The sequence below is a fragment of the Nerophis lumbriciformis genome, linkage group LG32, assembly GCF_033978685.3.
Source record: "Nerophis lumbriciformis linkage group LG32, RoL_Nlum_v2.1, whole genome shotgun sequence".
In the NCBI taxonomy this organism is placed as follows: domain Eukaryota; kingdom Metazoa; phylum Chordata; class Actinopteri; order Syngnathiformes; family Syngnathidae; genus Nerophis; species Nerophis lumbriciformis.
The window spans coordinates 15,064,284-15,087,476 of NC_084579.2; the positions used below are offsets into that span (position 1 = coordinate 15,064,284).

The following is a 23,193-nucleotide window of genomic DNA, read 5'->3' on the forward strand; positions in this document are numbered from 1 at the left end:
AAAGAGCCCCCTAATGCTGACAACAATCAATCAATCAATCAATCAATCAATCAAAGTTTATTTATATAGCCCTTAATCACAAGTGTCTCAAAGGGCTGCACAAGCCACAACGACATCCTTGGCTCAGATCCCACATCAGGGCAAGAAAACACTCAACCCCAATGGGATACAATGAGAAACCTTGGAGGGGACCGCAGACGTGGGGACCCCGCCCCCGGGTGACCGGTGCAATGGACGTCGAGTGGATCTAGTTAATAGTGTGAGAGTCCAGTCCATAGTGGGGCCACCAGGGGATCATCTTGAGTGGAGACAAGTCAGCAGCGCAGAGACGTCCCCAACTGATGCACCGATGAGTGGTCCACCCCGGGTCCCGACTTTGAACAGCTAGCGAATGATCTGTGGTCACCTAATAACCTCTTCACGCAGGAGACGGGGGCAGAGCAGAAAAGAGACGGCAGATCAACTGGTCTAAAAGGGGAGTCTATTTTAAGGCCTGCGTATAAAATTAGTTTTAAGATGGGACTTAAATGCTTCGACTGACAGTGGCACTCATTTACTCGTTCTGGACCTAAAAATTATGTCTACAAGTAAAATCCCCCCCCCAAAATAGACACAGTAGTGATTTTAGGCTTGTTTTCAAACAAGTTTCAGCACATTTTGGAACGACCACTTTTAGCTCCAAAATGTGGGCGGACCTGCATCAGCCTGCGGACGTCACCAATAAAAGACAATAGGCAATATCATATTGCGTATGTTTTTTGGTTGCATCTTCATTCCGAAGCATGCTCTTTCCGCGCAGAATTTGAAATATATCTAATATGTCTGGGGACAAGCACTAGAAAATGGATGGATGGATGGATGTCTGCAAGATGTATTGTGGCAGTTTGTAGCCCTACAACTAAAGAAGGGGTCAGCCTGCATACATTTTCAAATGATGGCAATCCAGTTACATTGACTCGCATAGAATGGGACAGACCAAACAAGAGGACTGTCATTTGCAGCCATCATTTTATGATTCTGACTTCAAAGAAAAAGGGTTTCGGTCGGAATTTGGATGGAAAAAAAATGTAAAAGACTGAAGTCAAACGGAACGGGAGAAAGACTGAGTCAGAACCAGCAGAAAAACTGCAAAAGAAAGGTTAGCCCCTAGTATTTTATTGTGTGTCCTCTACTGATTTTTTCCTCAAAATGCTTGAGGAAAGGCTGTAAGAGCATGAAGTAACACGGATTATGGTGTCTACGGAAGAGCAGTAAATCCTTTAATGTCTGTCTATCTGTGTTGGCCCTGCGATGAGGTGGCGACTTGTCCAGGGTGTACCCCGCCTTCCGCCCGATTGTAGCTGAGATAGGCTCCAGCGCCCCCCGCGACCCCAAAAGGAATAAGCGGTAGAAAATGGATGGATGGATGGATGTTAACCATTAGGACGCCGTTGCTCAGATGGTAGAGCGGCCGTGCCAGCAACTTGAGGGTTCCAGGTTCAATACCAGTTTCAGCCATCCTAGTCACGGCCGTTGTGTACTTGGGCAAGACACTCCACCCACTTTTTTCCCAGTGCCGCTTACGCTGGTGTATGAATGAATGTTTGGTGGTGGTCGGAGGGGCTGTAGGCACAAATTCAAAGTCAATCAATCAATCAAAGTTAATTTATATAGCCCTTAATCACAGGTGCCTCTTAGGGCTGCGCAAACCACAATGACAGTCTAGTCCAGTCCATTGGGGGCAAGCAGAGGGTCGTAAGAGGTCTCCATCCAGGTCGCAGTAGAGTGGTCCACATTAGGTCAGGACTTAGAACAGCTAGCACGTCCTCCAGACTGGTATCTCTCCAGTGATTATCCGTAGCCATCTGGTAACAGCTCCTTGCAGGAGATGGGGGCAAAAAAGAGATAGAACCGGCAGGTCAACAGGTCTAAAACAGAGTCTATTTAAAACAATGTGTAACTGGGTTTTAAGGTAAGACTTCAGCGCTTTTACTGAGGTAGCATCTCTGTCGGCAGAGCATTCCAGAGTACTGGAGCTCGAATAGAAAACGCTCTGGAGCCTGCAGACTTATTCTGGGCTCTGGGAATCACAAATAAGCCGGCGTTCTTGGAACATAGGTTTCTGGATGGAACGTAGGGTACAATACAATCAGCAAGGGGCTAAACCGTTCAGTATTTTGTACGTAAGTAATAGAACCTTAAAGTCCGGGTGTACCAGGAGCCAGTGCTGGTTGGCCAGTATATGCGCAATATGATCAAACTTTCTTGTCCTAGTCAAAAGTCTAGCAGCCGCATTTTGAACGAACTGTAATCTTTTAATAGGGAGCCCCGAAAATACTACGTTGTAACAGTCGAGGCGAGATGTAACAAAGTACGCATGCCTCAGTATCACTGAAGGACACAATTGGATGGATTTTAGCAATATTACGGAAATGAAAGAAGGCGGTTTTAATTGGCAGCCACGCATCCCCCAGAGCAACTGTCGCTACAAATGTAGCTTACCACCATCCACGTGGGAATGTGGAGTAAATGAATTATAGGTTCTCAGTTCTTTGTAAAGCGCTTTGAGTGCCTCGAAAAGTGCAATAAAAATATAATCCATTATTATTTCATCAGTTTTGAAGTAATCATGGAGTGATCAAACTAATAGTTTTACATGCCTTTATACATGCTGGAAAATGGGCTCTAGTTCTGTAGATGACATCACACCAAGAAAGGGGCGACATTTCGAGTCTGGTGATGGAAAGGTTGCGTTCCAAGTACAGTTAGTTATCTACTGATTACTCAAAAAGTAAGTAAGTAACTAAATTGTATTTATAAAGCGCTTTTCACAGATAAAATCACAAAGCGCTGTACAAAACATAGGTAAAGTAAAAAAAACAATTCAATTTAAAACAACAGTGGCAACATCATAAAAATGATACAAAGTGGATTAAAAATGATACTTAAAAGGTGTACTAACTAAAAGCTTTACTAAAAAGAGAAGTCTTCAAATGTTAAAAGTTTCAACACAGTCAAGATCACGAAGGGACTGGTGCAAATTGTTCCAGAGTCTGGGAGCTATAGCCTGGAATGCCAGGTCTCCACGGGTTTTAAAACGAGTTTTCGGGATCTTTAGAAGACCCTGGCCTGAAGACCGGAGGCTGCGCCCTGAAGAGTAGGGCCATAGCAAGTCAGTGATGTACTGAGGGGCCCCACCATGCAACGCACGGAATGTCAGGACTAAAATGTTAAACTCAATGCGGAATTTGACTGGAAGCCAATGAAGACTGGATAAAACGGGGGTGATATGGGCTGTTCTGAGTGCACCGGTCAAAAGTCTGGCAGCCGCATTTTGTACAGTCTGAAGTCTCTTTAGCATTGACTTGCTGAAAAGGGTGAAGAGAGAATTGCAATAGTCAACGCGAGACGAAATGAACGCGTGAATGATCATTTCGAGATCCAATTTTGACAACAAATTTCTCACTTTAGAAATATTTATGAGATGATAGAAACAGTTTTTGGTCAGTTGACGACAGTCACCTTCCAAAGACATTGACTGAACCAACACATTGATTGATTGATTGATTGAAACTTTTATTAGTAGATTGCACAGGACAGTACATATCCCGTACAATTGACCACTAAATGGTAACACCCGAATACATTTTTCAACTTGTTTAAGTTGGGGTCCATGTTAATCAATTCATGGTAAACCCCAAGGTTTCTGAGGCTGCTTTTAACAGATGCACCCAGAACACCAAGGGAGTACTTGATCAGGGTGATCGTTTTATCAGGAGCAAAACACTAATTGATTTCATGGAAAATGACTGCCAGATGTTTTTTTCAGGAGCAAAAAATACATAAAGAGAACTTGTTAATTTCTGTCATCAAGACACAATGAGTTCTTTATCAACCATGGGAAAATGTGGTTCCCAGGATGACACAAGTTGAAAAACCCCATGTCTGTAAAATGAAAATGACTGTAAGGTGCCTTTGCTTGGCATTACAAGCTACAGTACTTTACATAGTTCTTCATCCAGGCTCCCGATGTTCCTCAACAATTCTTCCAAATCCCTGGTGTTGAATCGCATCCCCAAAAGTGTTATCTCTCTTGCTTGTCATTGGTATGCACATACTGCCCATGCCATTCATCATTATACCAGTTTTAATCATGCATATCTGCTGACTCCTCTCCTTGTCTCTCAGGAGCCGCCTTGCGACTGTAAATATTCCGCGAAGCCGACTGCTCCCGCTGTGATATTACGACTGCTTTAATCAAGCAATCAATAAAAAGGTCTTCTAGCGGTAGGAGGCGGTATTTTGAAATACCCAAACAAAAGGAAGGTTATTAGTAGTACTTTCTTTGCATATAACTTTTTTTACATTCTGGCTTGACTTTTCGCAAACTACCGTGTATGTGGACTTTCCCGCCAGCCACTTTGTGTGTGAACAGCCAGCCAGGACCCGAGTGCCACATCCTACAAAGCTACAGTTACTAATTCAAAGTCAATCAATCAATCAAAGTTCATTTATATAGCTTTTAATCGCAGGTGCCTCGTAGGACTGCGCAAACCACAATGACAGTCCAGTCCAGTCCATTAGGGACAAGCAGAGGGTCGTAAGAGGTCTCCATCCAGGTCACAGTAGAGTGGTCCACATTAGGTCAGGACTTAGAACAGCTAGCTCGTCCTCCAGACTGGTATCTCTCCAGGGATTATCCGTAGCCATCTTGTAACAGCTGGGGGCAAAAAAGAGATAGAACCGGCAGGTCAACTGGTCTAAAACAGAGTCTATTTAAAAAAATATGTAACTGAGTTTTAAGGTAAGACTTCAATGCTTTTACTGGGTAGCATCTCTGTCGGTAGAGCATTCCAGAGTACTGGAGCTCGAATAGAAAACGCTCTGGAGCCTGCAGATTTATTCTGGGCTCTGGGAATCACAAATAAGCCAGCATTCTTGGAACATAGCTTTCTGGACGGAGCGTAGGGTACAATACAATCAGCAAGATAAGATGGGGCTAAACGTTCAGTATTTTGTACGTAAGTAATAGAACCTTAAAGTCCGGGTGTACCAGGAGCCAGTGCTGGTTGGCCAGTATATGCATAATATGATCAAACTTTCTTGTCCTAGTCAAAAGTCTAGCAGCCGCATTTTGAACCAACTGTAATCTTTTAATGGGGAGCCCCGGAAATACTACGTTGCAACAGTCGAGGCGAGATGTTAGAGAAGGTTATTAGTAGTACTTTCTTTGCATAGAACTTTTTTTACATTCTGGCTCGATCTTTCGCAAACTACCGTGTATGTAGACTTTCCCGCCAGCCACTTTGTGTGTGAACAGCCAGCCAGGACCCGAGTGCCACATCTTACAAAGCTACAGTTACTAATGCCTCTGACAGTTACTTTGGCCTCCAGGGGTGGGCCCACTGGTCAGTATTGATACAGTTTGACTGTGACAGAGCACAAAGCATCTGGTTTTCATTCAACTTTTGTACTATTCCTCCATTTTTTTCATTCGTATCCTGTCGAGTGAACGACTCATGGCAAGCGAGAACCTGCATCAAATTTGTCAATAATAGCTGCATTAACTAAGCAGATGTTTGTCCAGTTTTGCAGACTTCCACGCAAATTGGTTGCTGTGGAATAGTATTAATAATTGTTTCCATGTGGTTTATTACTCAACTTGTTATAAAGAGACTGCTGTAAATGTCTACAGTCATGTCCTCCGTTCGACTCGTTAGTCAACAAACGTGCATTTCAACATCCTCCGAGACACATGTTTTGGTATAATTGTAATGGTTTTGTTTATTTCCAACATGCTTAAACAAAGCAACATTGAAGCGCGTCACGTTTACAAAATGTAGCATAACGAAAAGGAGCAGAAAGGAGGATCGTTTATTTCATCCCAGCCTTTCTGTGTGACTAAGAAGTTACTTGGGTTTAAAACTCTGGGGAGATTTGAATTTAATTATCTTCGAACCCCAACAGGATATAAAAGTCCTTACATTTTTTGAAGGGCGTAATACAAATTTGGATTCATTTTATTTTTTCAAAGTTGTTTTTTTGCTTACATTTCCCAATAAACATTAGTCCTAAACAAAAAGATCCAACATTTAATGTTTTTTTGACCGTTTTGAAGGCCTTTTTATTGGTAAACTAATGCTATGCAAATGTATACTAATTGGAAACTGCGACATCATTTCATAAAAAGGCCTTTCAAGGGTTGAAATACAATTTTAAAAAACAAAAAATTGTTGGTATTTTTGTTCAGGGTTGAAGTTGATTGAGATATTTCAATATGAAAATATATACATCCAAAATGTTGTTATTCTTTATGAAAAATGAAGGACATATATGTTCTGTTTGGCTTTGGGGTATTGTTGAATACCTGCCAGTGTATTATTGGAAGAATTGGGCGTTGAAATGTTTTAATTTGACACGGAAAAAGACTCTCTTACGGAAATTAATGTATAATGGTGACCCCGAGACGGACAAGCGGTAGAAAATGGATGGAGGGACAACGATAATGGTGGCTAAAACACAGCAAAAATGTACTGAAAGGACAAATTTAATATTAACATCAGTCCAAATCCGAGAATGTTGTTGTGGTTTGTGAAGCCCTTTAAGGCACTTGTGATAAAAGGCTTTGTAAATAAGTCTTGATTGATCTTTCCACCCATCTTCTACATCGTTTATACTCATTATGATCTCATTAACATTAACATAGCAATCATTTTCTTATAGGGCAAATACAGCATTTCAATGTACAATTTGACGTAATGCCGTAACTCTATGATAAGTTAGATAAATAAAAATAAAAACCAAGTAATGTTTCCCTAAAAACAACCCAAATGCATCCAAGAATGCTTGTAAATGTGTCTTGCATTTTATTTTAGCTTGTAACTTCAGATATAATACATGTGTAAATGTCCGTACAGAGCTTGTTAAACCTGAGTCTTGTTCTATTGGTGTCCCATTAGTTTTTTTTAGATAAGATATAATAAAATGACTCTTGATTTTAACGGTATTCAATAATTATATCTCATTTACTTTCAGTTTACAACCTTGTCAAATGATATGAAACCAAAAGATTAGTATCAGGCTGATTAAAGCAATACAAACTAACCCAACCAAAAAAAAAACATTTAAATACAATATGTTGTGCTAAAATAAATAAACAATATTAGTAGTAAATACGTTTCTTAACTCACTGTTTTTCAACCTTTTCTGAGCCAAGGCAAATTTTTTTCATTGAAAAAATCTCGTGGCACACCACCAGCAGAAAACATAAAAAAATGTATAACCAAGCATGCATCACTATAGCTCTTGTCTCAAAGTAGGTGTACTGTCACCACCTGTCACATCAAGCCGTGACTTATTTGGAGTTATTTTGCTGTTTTCCCGTGTGTCATGTTTTAGTTCTTGTCTTGAGTTCCTATTTTGTTGTTGATTGTCATGTCATGTACGGATGTGCTTTGTGGACGCCGTCTGCTGCTCTACTCGCTGTAAGTTTTTGCTGTCGTTGTCAATTCTTGGTCCTTGGGGTTGTTTTTTCGGAAAATTGGCTCGGGCGAGACGGGAATGTGAGTACATGATTTTAGTTAATATTATCAAAAAAAAAAACCGAAAGGCGCGCACAATGGCATAGGTAAAAAACTTGGCTAATGAAAACAAAACTTGCACAAAGGCAGAAACTGTGAACAATAAAACAAAAAAACTTACTTGGCATGGGACTGTGAACATGGCATTATGCAGAGTGACGATACAGAGTGATGTTGCCAGGCAGACTAACTGAAAACAATGAACTTAAATACTACCAACATGATTGACAACAGGTGTGTGAGACCAAACGTGAAAACAGATGCAACTAATCGGTCGTCATGGTGACAAAACAAGAGTGCACAAATAGTCCAAAAACAAAACAGAACATAACTAAAACAAAACTTGATCACACAGACATGACAGTCGTCCAGCATTATGTTTTTGTTTACTTTGCAGCCAGTCCAGTTTTAGCTTCGTTTTGCATAGCCTTCCCTAAGCTTCATTGCCTTGTCTTAGCGGCACTTGCCTTTTGTTTATTTTTGGTTTTAGCATTAGATACCTTTTTACCTGCACTCTGCCTCCCGCTGCCGCCTGCATATTGTGATCACGACAAACCATGGTTCCGACATCTACAAAGCAATTATCTACCTGATGCCACCTACTGATATGGAAGAGTATTACACGGTGTGGAGATCTCGCTCTTCCGGGTTCTTTGGACCACCAAGGACGGACATGGTTAAGAACAATGATTTATTTTTCAATAATAATTTCTTCTTGTCCTTTTCCGCCATCAGGTCTCGCCAGTTCTGTCCGTCTCGCTCTCACTCTCGTTCGTGCTCGTGTTCGTGTTCCACCATCAACAACGACCCTCTCTCTCCTCTCTCGACTGCTGCCTTTAACAGAGCGACAGGTGATCAGACAAACACTCTCAGCTGTGTCGTCTACGCACCTGTCGCTGATCTCGAAGCCGGTCCTGGCACACCCCTCTTCGCTGCAGGTCCGCAGTCCACGCCCCCCCACACATGGTTATTCTGCCGAGCTCTGGACAGCACAGACACTCAACAACGGCACATTTGCGGATTATAATTACTGGTTTGTAAAAAATATTTTTAACCCAATTAGGTGAAATTACATAATCTCCCACGGCACACCAGACAATATCTCACGGCACAGTAGTTGAAAAACACTGTTTTAACTAAACTGTCAATAAAATGTAAGAACAATCCATAAATTAGCCGCACCGTTTTAGCGGCAGCTAAGTTCAAAGCGTGGAAAAAAAGAAGCCGAAAATACGGTACATGTTTCAAATTGTTTATTGTATGATTTGTTGGGTTATGGATTTATGTAAAGATGTCGGAAATCAAGTGCCCCAAGGCATACTGGGAGCGCTTCCCGCTTCCAGCAAAAACAAAAGAAAATATAACCTAATAAATCACTTTAGCGTTCTAGTGGACCTTTATAGCATTCTGGTGGACCTTTAAGATGTCCTAAGCACACACAGCCTTGAAAAAACACACCTAACAGGTTGAGGAACAATTATCCCGACAACTGTCCTTTTGCGTCACGCCGTCATGGGACGCCACCCGCAAAAATTCTCACAGGAATTCTCATTTCTGCTGAATCAGCTGCGAGCAGAGAGGCCATGTCAACAGATTCAAGGGACAGATAGGTGGTCGGGCCAGTTTTTTCCACGGTGGCAGAATCTTACAGTAGCAACAATCTCCGGTTACCGGTGTCTCATTTCACTTGCTCAGGACAGTGGGCGGAACCTGCCGTCCTTGGGGCGTGTGCCCTCCGTCACCTTTGTATCTACTCCATTTGTCACCTTTTTTTTTTTTTTTTTCATATCGACAACGTATCCAGCATTTTACCACCCTATAGAGGCTAATATTGACACGTGAAACAAGGTGCACTCTTTGACCCACTTCGTTATAAAACAGGCATCAGCACTTTTTTTCCCCCCTCTCCCTGGAATGGTAGAAACCCTAGGAGGCCTTCTAGTGGACAGGTGTGGCATGACAACGGAATACTGGCCATAGGATGCTTGGACAAAGATGCATTATTTCTGTTTGTCATTTATTTTGATCTGTGAGTACTAATACAATTGGTACCTTAACTTACAAGCTTAATTGTGATAGGGCTCTTAACTCAAAGCACTTGTATGTCAAATCAACGGAATTACTTTAAATCAATTTAATCGGTGCTTGGCCCCCCAAAACATAAATTAAATATTGTTGTTTTTATATTGATATTATTTGGATTTTGTATGTACTTTATGTCATATTTTATTCATTATGGGACAGGCGGTAGAAAATGCACTGCAAAAACTGAAATCCAAGTAAGATTAAATATCTCAAATAAGGGTGATATTTGCTTATTTTCTGTCTGATAAGATAATTCTTCCCACTAAGCAGATTTTATATTAGAGTGTTTTACTTGTTTTAAGTGTTTTGGTCCTAAATGATCTCAGTAAGATATTACAGCTTGTTGCTGAGATTTGATGACCTATATTGAGTAAAACATGCTTGAAACTAGAATATCAACTGTTGCAAAGCTGTGTCATCAACACTCACAAGTATAAAACTGCTCTTTCAAAGTAAACATTTCTTATTTCAAGCATGACATAAAAAATCATGACTTTGACACAATTGTCTCTCATATTTAAAACAGATGACAGCCAAATGGACTTTACTGTTTTATTTTCAATGAAACAATAGAAAACATATAGTAGTACAGTTGGCACAGTACAGTAAACTGACAGTTAATATTTAAACATTTAACATGTGACATTTCATACTATTTTGAATAGAAATAGTTCATGCACATTCAGGTAAATTCTTCAAAAATTACAATTAAAAAACATTTGGCCGGGCGCACTTATGACTGAAAGAGCACGCACTTGGCGCGATGATGTCATGTTATCGATGGAAAAATGCATTTTTAGACCATATAATTTGCCTGAGCGGCTAGGAGACCCCGAGAGTAACAAGCGGTTGCCTTGTTGCCTTTCCATTAAGAACAATAAACTAGGTTTTAGTATAAGTTTGCTGGTTTCAAGAAATGTAATGCCGAGCGCATATCATAATGGCAAGATAATGGCACTAGCATTTACTTAATTTAAGAATATTTTTCAACATATTGAGAAAAAAGGTCTCATATTTGTTTTTTGTATGAAGAAAAGTGCACTTGTTATTAGTGAGAATATACTTATTTTAATGTATTTTGGGGTTCATTGACGTTAGCTAATTTTACTTGTTTTGGAAAGTCTTGACTAGCCATATTTTCTTGTTCTATTGGCAGATAATTTTGCTTAGTTCTAATAAAATAGCCCTAATCTTTGTATTTGTTTTCTTGTTTTTGAACACTGACTTTTTGCAGTGTGGATGGATGGTACTTTTTCGTCACTTATTGTTTGTCTTTGGTACACTAATGTGTATATAATAGGCCATTGGTTCTTTTTTTTATTTTAGCAAAAATATATATATATTTTTATATTGCTCTTTTTATCTTTGGTATGAACATTATTATGTAAACTCGAAGTTATTGTTTTTTTTTTTTGTTTTTTTTTTGTTGTTGCTATTTTTGCATTACAAAATGTTATTATTGATCATGTTATACTGCATTGTAATCTTTTGTTTTGTGATTGTGTGATGTTTTTTGGCCTGGACCCCAGGAAGAATAGTCTCCTCTGCGGTGTAGACTAATCCTTAATAAACTGAACTAAACTAAACTAAACAAGCACAATTTAAACATGAAACATGCCTTTTAAAAATACAAAAACAAAACTTCTAAATAAGAGCTAGTGTATGAAAAACAATACAATAGAACATATACAAACAACTACCGTACTACTGTCGCTTTATGAAATAATCCAATACAAATGTGGACTTCTACGCTATCTTCTTTGAGCTGCTTCTCCATATTTTCATGGATAAATGTTTTCGATCCCTTCTGCTTCAGTGTAGTGAGGCTCTGCTTATCCATGTCGACTACATGCCCGCTCATGTTTTTCAATTATTTATTTCTTTAATGATAGGCCTGCTGCTTGGCAAGCACCCATTCACCTGCTACATAGCAGCGACGCATGCTAGCATGCTAACTATTAGCATATTTCATTTTTAGCTATTTTACTCAATTACAAACACAATTGTGTAACAGATATGCTGAAGGAACAATTAATTGATTCGTCCACTTATTTGCTGGCAGCACGGTGGAAGATGGGTTAGTGCGTCTGCCTCACAATACGAAGGTCCTGAGAAGTCCTGAGTTCAATCCCGGGCTCGGGATCTTTCTGTGTGGAGTTTGCATGTTCTCCCCGTGACTGCGTGGGTTCTCTCCGGGTACTCCGGCTTCCTCCCACCTCCAAAAACATGCACCTGGGGATAGGTTGATTGGCAACACTAAATTGGCCCTAGTGTGTGAATGTGAGTGTGAATGTTGTCTGTCTATCTGTGTTGGCCCTGCGATGAGGTGGCGACTTGTCCAGGGTGTACCCGCCTTCCGCTCGATTGTAGCTGAGATAGGCTCCAGCGCCCCCCGCGACCCCGAAGGGATTAAGCGGTAGGCAATGGATGGATGGATGGACTTATTTGCTAACATGCTAACGTTAACGTGCTAACATTTCATGCTAGCAATTTTGCAAATGTTGTATGTTTAAACATAAAAACCATGGATTTTGACACTTGGCACCTTTTTAGAAATATGTTAACTTCTTTTATGTTAGCATGCTAACGGTTGTATGCTAACACTAGCATGCTAGCATTTTAGCTATTTGTGTTCATTTAAACCTAAAAATTATGTTTTTTGATATTTGGCGCCATCATAGCAATATGCTAACTTCTATATTAGCATACTAATGTTAGCATTCTAACGTTTTATGCTAGCATTTTTGCTATTTTCATTCATATACATCTAAAAATTATGGATTTTGATACCCTGAGGTTCACAGGCCCATCAAAATTACAGCGTAAATCTTCTATTTCCTTGAATGTCATCCACTTTTTCTTAGCACTGTCTCTCACTCACTTCCCGTGGTGGTTAAAAAAACTAAGATATGTCCATTTGTAGCTATAAGCTAATGCTAGCAACCAAAATAAGATGTTTTGGTTGGCTCCGACGGGATTTACTGTGGCATTTGCTACGCCGACTAATAGCGGGTATGCTTGTAACTTAATGTTTTTGCTTGCAACTTAAAGCATAACAATTAGTCAAAAGATAGCACTTATCTAAAGCCACTCTAAGTTGAGAGAGCACTGTATTTCTAATTGTTATGTTCCGCTTGTCTTTCTCCTTAGACATGTCAGTCCAAGGTGTTTGATCTTTCCGACGGGGTGTCCCAATATGCCTGGTACCCCTGTCAGGAGGCCCACAAGACTTCCTGGGGATACCCCAACTACTGGCTTAAGGTAGGTCCATGGATTTCATGTATTAGTTAACATCTATTGAGTATTAACCGTGTAAATATGGTATATCTTCCTGAGAGACACAAAGGATTGAACATGTGTCAAACCATGAACCCCTTTTGCAGGGTTATTCAATTGGCTACCCGGGAGCCAAATTCAGCTCTGGAATGACCCCAGTGTTCAGTTCAAAACTTCGGAGACAAACATTTTCGCAGCAAATTCTTAAAAACACTTGATTGCTCCTGTAAATATATCGGCACATCCCTACTAGTGTTGTCCCGATAACAATATTTTAGGACCGGTACTGGTACCAAAATTATTTCGATACTTTTCGGTACTTTTCTAAATAAAGGGGAACACAAAAAATTGCATTATTGGCTTTATTTTAACAAAAAAATTGTTACATTAAACATACCGGTATGTTTCTTATTGCAAGTTTGTCCTTAAATGAAATAGTGATCATACAAGACAACTTTATTAGTAAGCAAGCAAACAAAGGCTCCTAATTTAGCTGCTGACGTATGCAGTAACATATTGTGTTATTTTCCGCTCTAATATTTTGTCATAATTATTAAGGACAAGTGGTAGAAAATTAATTATTAATCTACTTGTTCATTTACTGTTAATATCTGCTTACTTTCTCTCTTAACATGTTCTATCTACACTTGTGTTGAAATGTAATAATCACGTATTCTTCTGTTGTTTGATACTTGACATTAGTTTTGGATGATACCACAAATTCGGGTATCAATCCGATACCAGGATCATAAGTTGGTCATATTCAAAGTCCTCATGTGTCCAGGGACATATTTCCTGAGTTTATTAAGATAATATACATTTAAAAAAACCGAAAGAAGATGATGTGATGCCAAAACATGTTGACGTAATCATAGTAGTATCGACTAGATACGCTCCTATACTTGGTATCATTACAATGGATGGGGTCGTGGCGGACCGGTACTTTTCAGAGGTGGCATAGTACCGAATATGATTCATTAGTATTAGTACTATACTAATACCGGTATACCGTACAACCCTAATCCCTACATTGACATTTAAACCTAGCTCACAAACAGAACACAGGGGTGGTGTTCCCCAAGGCAACCCTCTAAGTCCTCTACTTTTTGGCAGTTACAATATACTTTAAAAAAAATAATTAATTAATGTAAGGTGTAGCTTGTTTACTTGTTCAACTTCTTAAATTATACTAGTAGTGTTCCTCAAGGTTCCTATTTAGGTCCTCTTTTTTTCATCACTTGGGCTATTCAACAGGTGGCCCACGAGTTTAGTTCAAAAAGCATGTGGGAGACTCACATTTTTGCAGAAGATTCTTAAAAACACTAGAGTGATGTCATAAAGTTTGCCTTGCTTTTTTGCAGAAGGTCTTTAAAATCAGCATAGTGCTCCTTCCTGGTCCTCTGACAAAATGAGTTCATCAAAATAAAAAAGTCTATTGTAGAAGACGCTGGTTCTCTAGATTGTACAAAATAAGACTGATAGTGAAGGTAGAAGTCGGGCCCCCCGGTCCTTAGCTTTCTGCAAATTTGGTCCACAAAACAGTTGAGTTTAAAAAAACTGCCCTACTATGTTGCCTGTGCTGTTATTTTTGTGACAAATGCACCACAAATGGATTAACTCGCTGGAATAAAATAAGACAATATAACATGCATCCATAAATGTGGATGCATGTGAAAAAGTGAAATATATTTATCTGTACAGTAATCTATTTATTTATTTATATATATTTATTTATTTTATGTATATATTTATATATTATTTATATATATTTATTTATTTTATATATATATTTATATATTATTTATATATATTTATTTATTTATACATGCACCTTATTGCTTTTTTATCCTGCACTACCATGAGCTTATGTAACGACATTTCGTTCTTATCTGTGCTGTAAAGTTCAAATTTGAATGACAATAAAAAGGAAGTCTAAGTCTATGGTGGCGCTCTTATTAAACTTTTCTCTCAAGGAGTCAGATTGATTTGAAATTTCTCACACAATACAAAACCGCTGCTGTAACTTTCAGGGGGTTTGGCCAAATCAAAAGAAAATGTTGTGTTTTGCTCCTGTAGGTTACTAACGAGCACCTGTTTGTGATTTTTAAGCAAAACTTGTTGAAAAACATCAATTAATACGCCTTAGCAGCTTAGCAACTACTAACCCCGTTTCCATATGAGTTGGGAAATTGTGTTAGATGTAAATATAAATGGAATACAATGATTTGCAAATCCTTTTCAACCCATATTCAATTGAATGCACTACAAAGACAAGATATTTGAATAAACGTTTTTTTCAAATAATAATTAACTTAGAATTTCATGGCTGCAACACGTGCCAAAGTAGTTGGGAAAGGGCATGTTCACCACTGTGTTACATGGCCTTTCCTTTTAACAACACTCAGTAAACATTTGGGAATTGAGGAGACACATTTTTTAAGCTTCTGAGGTGGAATTATTTCCCATTCTTGCTTGATGTACAGCTTAAGTTGTTCAACAGTCCGGGGGTCTCCGTTGTAGTATTTTAGGCTTCATATTGCGCCACACATCTTCAATGGGAGACAGGTCTGGACTACAGGCAGGCCAGTCTAGTACCCGCACTCTTTTACTATGAAGCTACGTTGATGTAACACGTGGCTTGGCATTGTCTTGCTGAAATAAGCAGGGGCGTCCATGGTAATGTTGCTTGGATGGCAACATATGTTGCTCCAAAACCTGTATGTACCTTTCAGCATTAATGGTGCCTTCACAGATGTGTAAGTTACCCATGCCTTGGGCACTAATACACGCCCATACCATCACAGATGCTGGCTTTTCAACTTTGCGCCTATAACAATCCGGATGGTTCTTTTCCTCTTTGGTCCGGAGGACACGACGTCCACAGTTTCCAAAAACAATTTGAAATGTGGACTCGTCAGACCACAGAACACTTTTCCACTTTGTATCAGTCCATCTTAGATGAGCTCAGGCCCAGCGAAGCCGATGGCGTTTCTGGGTGTTGTTAAAAAACGGTTTTCGCCTTGCATAGGAGAGTTTTAACTTGCACTTACAGATGTAGCAACCAACTGTAGTTACTGACAGTCGGTTTCTGAAGTGTTCCTGAGCCCATGTGGTGATATCCTTTACACACTGATGTCGCTTGTTGATGCAGTACAGCCTGAGGGATCGAAGGTCACGGGCTTAGCTGCTTACATGCAATGATTTCTCCAGATTCTCTGAACCCTTTGATGATATTACGGACCGTAGATGGTGAAATCCCTAAATTCCTTGCAATAGCTAGTTGAGAAAGGTTTTTCTTAAACTGTTCAACAATTTGCTCACGCATTTGTTGACAAAGTGGTGACCCTCGCCCCATCCTTGTTTGTGAATGACTGAGCATTTCATGGAATCTACTTTTGTACCCAATCATGGCACCCACCTGTTCCCAATTTGCCTGTTCACCTGTGGGATGTTCCAAATAAGTGTTTGATGAGCATTCCTCAACTTTATCAGTATTTATTGCTACCTTTCCCAAATTCTTTGTCACCTGTTGCTGGCATCAAATTCTAAAGTTAATTAATTATTTGCAACAAAAAAAATGTTTATCAGTTTGAACATCAAATATGTTGTCTTTGTAGCATATTCAACTGAATATGGGTTGAAAATATTTGCAAATCATTGTATTCCGTTTATATTTACATCTAACACAATTTCCCAACTCATATGGAAACGGGGTTTGTAAATGTCATTGACCATTTGTTTATAGTAAAACTTTAAGGGGGAATCTTTTCATATGCATGCTAGTATGTCTTCCAAAGCCATTTTAGCACAACCAATGGAGGGCTCTGTAAACGTCGTTTACATTAAGTGCCTCATAAAGGTGGCTGTATTCTTTTAGTGTAGAAGAACAGCCCCGGTTGTACAACACTGGATCCACTCATGAAACATTAACTTTTAGGTTTACAACCTTTAGAATTCATGGGGAAAAACCACATAAAATAGAACGGCACAAGGCGTGTTGCATTTATGATGCCATATAAGATCAGAGTTGAATTCGAAGCACAGTCTCAGTTATTATTGAACATTTCTTCTTGTTTTTATTCACCCAGGCCCATTTTTCTCATCCGATGGTGGCGGCAGCGGTGATCATACACCTGGCGGTCGACGGCACGGCTTACATTGACCAGACTCAGTGTAACATCACCGTTCAGCTGGTGGATACCAAAGAGGGGATCCATAGCTTGGGTGAGAAATGCTTCACGGACATTACGTACGCCAGTGTTTTTCAACCTTTTTTTTGAGCCAAGGCACATTTTTTGTGTTGAAAAAATGCGGAGGCACACCACCAGCAGAAATTACTAAAAAACGAAACTCAGTTGACAGTAAAAAGTCAGTTGTCGCAATTTTTGGATATGACTTTAAACCATAACCAACCTCAACCATGCATCACTATAGCTCGTGTCTCAAAGTAGGTGTACTGTATCAATATAGTTATTGTCTCAAAGTAGGTGTACTGTCACCACCTGTCACATCACACCCTGACTTATTTTGTATTTTTTGCTGTTTTCCTGTGTGTGGTGTTTTAGTTCTTGTCTTGCGCTCCTATTTTTTTTGTATTTTCCTATAGCAGTTTCATGTCTTCCTTTGAGCGATATTTCCCGCATCTACTTTGTTTTAGCAATCAAGAATATTTCAGTTGTTTTTATCCTACATTGTTGATTGTCATGTCATGTTCGAATGTACTTTGTGGACGCCGTCTTTGCTCCACAGTAAGTCTTTGCTGTCGTCCAGCATTCTGTTTTTTGTTTACTTTGTAGCCAGTTATGTTTTAGTTTAGTTCCGCATAGCCTTCCCTAAGCTTCAATGCCTTTTCTTCGAGGCACTCACCTTTTCTTTATTTTTGGTTTAAGTATTAGATACGACGACAAACCCTTGTCGTCTCACACAACGTGTTCCAGACATCTACAAAGCAATTAACTACCGGCTCCCACCTACTGATACGGAAGAGTATTACACGGTTACGCTGCCGAGCTCTAGACAGACCGACACTCAACAACGGCACATAATTTGCAAATTATAATTAGTGGTTGGCAAAAAATATTTTCAACCCAAATATGTGAAATTACATCATCTCCCACAGCACACCAGACTGTATCTCACGGCACACTAGTGTGCCATAGATCAGGGCCGTCAAACTCAATCGCCAAATGGGCCAAAATTCAAAGCACACTTTAGACCCGGGCCGAACAAGATCAATATCTCGGCCCCTTGTGTTCATTGTATAACACGCAACCACATTCTTGTTGTTTCCTGCACATGTGAGAGTGCACAGATTTTAAAGATATAGACGTATTTGTCAGTCAACTGTGGTTCCTTTTTCTGGCTTGGACAAAAAATCCATCACTGTTTTTATTCCACTTTTGTCAATGGACTTTTTTTACACACTAGTGTGGAGCAAATGTGCATTTAAAAAAATATATATATACCGTATTTTTTGGAGTATAAGTCGCACCGGAGTATAAGTCGCACCTATTTTTAAAGATCTCCTCCTTGTTCCATGGTCGGATCATCCTGTAAAAAAAATAAGTGGAATAGTTGTAGACTTAGACTTAGGCAAACTTTATTGATCCACAAGGGAAATTGTTTCACACAGTAGCTCAGTTACAATGGATGGAAAGGGTAATGCAGGTATAAAGTAGACTAAAAATGTACTATAGTAGCAATATAAAATATAACATTCATGTAATATTTACATAGTTTATATACAGTATATAACATACACTGATATATTATATTACATTATATTTGCACCCCATTTTTCGGAGTATAAGTCGCACCGGTGTATAAGTCGCACCGGCCGAAAATGCATAATAAAGAAGGAAAAAAAACATATATAAGTCGCACTGGAGTATAGGTCGCATTTTTGGGGGAAATGTATTTGATAAAACCCAACACCAATAATAGACATTTGAAAGGCAATTTTAAATAAATAAAGAATAGTGAACAACAGGCTGAATAAGTGTACGTTATATGAGGCATAAATAACCAACTGAGAACGTGCCTGGTATGTTAACGTAGCATATTATGGTAAGAGTCATTCAAATAACTATAACATATAGAACATGCTATACGTTTACCAAACAATCTGTCACTCCTAATCGCTAAATTCGCTAAACAACACCTCCAGTGCCATCTCCCTGAGCACCGGCTCCCCCCCAGGGCTGTGTCCTGAGTCCGCTGCTGTTCACGTTGATGACTCATGACTGCTGCGCCAGGTCCACAACTAACCACATTGTGAAGTATGCGGACGACACGACAGTAGTGGGCCTCATCCGTGACAACAACGACATGGACTACAGGGAGGAGGTGAAACATCTGGTTGACTGGTGCAGAACCAACAACCTGGTCCTGAATGTCAACAAGACCAAGGAGATCATCGTTGACTTCAGGAAGCACCAGTCCAGCCACGCTCCACTCTACATCAACGACACAGCAGTGGAGATAGTAAGCAGCACCAAGTTCCTGGGGGTGCAGATAACTGACAATATGACCTGGTCCCTACACACCGGAGCTCTTGTAAAAAGAGCTCAGCAGCGCATGCACTTTTTGCGTCGGATGAAAAGAGCACAGCTCCCTCCCCCCATTCTCAGCATATTCTACAGAGGCACTATAGAGAGCCTGCTGACCAACAGCATCTCTGTCTGGACTGGAGCCTGCAATGCCTCAGACTGGAAGTCTCTCCAGAGAGTGGTGAGGACGGCGGAAAAGATCATCAGGACTCCTCTTCCTCCTATCCAGGAGATCGCAAAAAGCCGCTGCCTGACCAGGGCTCAGAAAATCTGCAAAGACTCCTCCCACCCCCACCAAGGACTGTTTTCACTGCTGGACTCTAGAAAGAGGTTCCGCAGCCTCCGAAGCAGAACCTCCAGGTTCTGTAACAGCTTCTTCCCTCAAGCCGTAAGACTCTTGAACGCATCATACCGTATTTTTCGGAGTATAAATCGCACTGGAGTATAAGTCGCACCTGCCAAAAATGCATTATAAAAAAGGAAAAAAAACATATATAAGTCGCACTGGAGCCCTGCCAAACTATGAAAAAAACTGCGACTTATAGTCCGAAAAATACGGTAATTAAATTATCCCCTCAACTCCCTTCAAAATGGATTAACTCGCTGGAATAAAAAAGACAATATAACATACATCCATAAACGTGGACGCATGTGAAAAAGTGCAATATATTTATCTGTACAGTAATCTATTTATTTATTTATATATATTTATATATATTTATTTATTTTATATATATATTATTTATATATTTATTTATTTATATATGCACCTTATTGCTTTTTTATCCTGCACTACCATGAGCTTATGTAACGAAATGTTGTTCTTATCTGTGCTGTAAAGTTCAAATTTGAATGACAATAAAAAGGAAGTCTAAGTCTAAGTCTAAATTCCATGAAATCTAAATCTAAATAATATTATTTGATATTTTACGGTAATGTGTTAATAATTGCACACATAAGTCGCTCCTGAGTATAAGTCGCACCCCCCGGCCAAACTATGAAAAAAACTGCGACTTATAGTCCGAAAAATACGGAATTTGCATTCAAATTCATTCATTCTCCTGCTTGAAGAGTTCCATTTTCTGACAGTCTGAGAGTCCTTTAATGCATCGTGACCGGTGAGTGTGGGGAAAACAGGGGCCGTGATATTGTATAAAATAAAATCTTTGCGTCATCCTTTTAACATGTGGGCAAAAGCCACAATGTTTTTGTATCCGGGAGATTTGTAAGTTCAATCGGGGTGTCGGTAAACAAGATAATTGATTTTTAAACAAGAATTGGCAGGTCTGAAGAGCAAGTGTTTCCCCTTCCCAGCATGCCGTGTTGTTGTTACAATTATCACTTTTGACTGTGTTATTGTGCATTTATAATGTGTTATTTTTTTCCAGACAGTCATAAACAGATACATTATTGCTACTTTTGGTGAATGCAGTCTATTAATAACACTGTGGTCTCCAGTGTTGTTGTAATGTCAGTGGCGGGCCGTTTCCCACCTAGGCCTTCAGTGATGTCCGACTTCAATGGTTACCTCTCAAAATACCATATTTTTTGTCCCCACATGACCATTGCTGGAGAAATACTATACAGAAACACATTTATGCACTACTGGCCATTGAATCCCCACCAACAGTTTACATAACGGGTTATATTCTGGAGCATTTCAAAATCAATAAACCCGCATCAGCAATTAAAACATATCTTATGTGGTACTGTCAAAATTAAACTAGCAAAAAACATATTAAAATGTTAAGTACCCATGTTTGTCACACACACACTAGGTGTGGCTAAATTATTCTCTGCATTTGACCCATCACCCTTGATCACCCCTGAGAGGTGAGGGGAGCAGTGAGCAGCGGGAATCATTTTTGGTGATTTAACCCCCAATTCCAACCCTTGATGCTGAGTGCCAAGCAGGGACGTAATGGGTCCCATCCTTATAGTCTTTGGTATGACTCGGCCGGGGTTTGAACTCACAACCTACCGATCTCAGGGCGGACACTCTAACCACTAGGCCAAAGGTGAAAGAATAAAGAACTAACATATCTGAACTCACAATCTGTAGGAACCATTCGAGCTTCCAGGGTTGGCCGACATGGTCTCAAAAGATGTAGTTTCTCTTTAAATATCCTTCTTCAAAATGGCCTTACAAATATATGTGTTGTCTTGTCTAATCATAAAAGATGCAGACGAGGCGTGTTGGCTGACTTCTTAAAGTTTACTCCACTAGGTGCTCATCACAAAAGTCCCGCTGCTCGCTAAACGGGGCTACCACACTTTTTTATTATCGGTATCGTTTTTTATTTGTTTTATTTTGTATTAAATCAACATAAAAAACACAAGATACACTTACAATTAGTGCACCAACCCAAAAAAAACCTCCCTACCCCATTTACACTTATTCACACTCATTCACACAAAAGGGTTGTTTCTTTCTGTTATTAATATTCTGGTTCCTACATTATATATCAATATATATCAATACAGTCTGCAGGTATACAGTCCGTAAGCACACATGATTGTGCGTGCTGCTGGTCCACTAATAGTACTAACCTTTAACAGTTAATTTTACTCATTTTCATTAATTACTAGTTTCTATGTAACTGCTTTTATATTGTTTTACTTTATTTTTTATTCAAGAAAATGTTTTTAATTTATTCATCTTATTTTATTTTATTATTATTTTTAAAAAGGACTTTATCTTCACCATACCTGGTTGTCCAAATCAGGCATAATAATGTGTTAATTCCACGACTGTATATATCGGTATCGGTTGATATCGGTATCGGTAATTAAGAGTTGGACAATATCGGAATATCGGATATCGGCAAAAAAGCCATTATCGGACATCCCTACTATAAAGCGCACCAGTATTCAAGCCGCACCCACCAAATTTTAGATGAAATAAATATTTTATATATATTAGCCACACCGGACCATAAAGAGGGTCAATAACTCCATGATGGCATTTTGGTGGATTTACCAAACCGAAACAATACAAAAAGTAAGTTAATAATACTAACAGAGCCACCTGTAAATGTGTTAGCATATTCGCTAATGCTAACGACGCTAGATTGATTACATTACGATAGCACGTACAAATATGCATGAAAACACTCCTACAAACCTCACACATGGGACAGAATTAGAAAGTATGAAATGTTTTAGTTATATTGTAAAACTTACAAACATTGCTTGGGAGTGATGAACGAGGACTCCTTTCTAGCAGAAACGTTATAGACCAGGGGTGTCAATTTGAGCTCAGGGGCCGCATGGAGGAAAATCTGTGCACACGTGGGCCGGACTATTAAAATCATGTCATTAAAACTAAAAAAATTAAGACACATTTAGATTGGTTTTTTTGTTTTACTTTGGCCAGAAATAGAACAAACACATTCTGAAAATATTACAATAAAAATATAGAAAAAAATACTAGCAGCGGTAAAGTTTAGATCCATGAAGGAAAGAAGAAAGTGAATTAATGTTTATAACTGAATACATTTACATATGCATAAAAATGTGTTCATTTTTGTATTATTTATGACAACCTTTTTGCAAAACCCAATATAGAATGTGAGATATAACAGGATAATGCATACATTTATCATTTGTTTTCAAAACGATTACAAAAAAGTGGCACCCCAAAAATTTACTGTGGGACTCCATTTTTATGACTTGATTTTTATGATTTAGAAAATTCCTAGCGCCAACACCGTTGGAGTATTGGT

General features: G+C 39.2%; 1 protein-coding gene across 1 annotated transcript in view; it reads left to right on the forward strand.

The window, feature by feature from the left end:
• The window catches only part of pappaa (pregnancy-associated plasma protein A, pappalysin 1a), a 288,874-nt gene that overhangs the window by 180,272 nt on the left and 85,409 nt on the right, over positions 1 to 23,193 (forward strand). The window contains exons 11-12 of the mRNA XM_061927311.1: positions 12,795 to 12,905; positions 17,009 to 17,144. Coding sequence (XP_061783295.1) covers positions 12,795 to 12,905; positions 17,009 to 17,144 — 247 coding nt within the window. The remainder of the gene's footprint in view (positions 1 to 12,794; positions 12,906 to 17,008; positions 17,145 to 23,193) is intronic.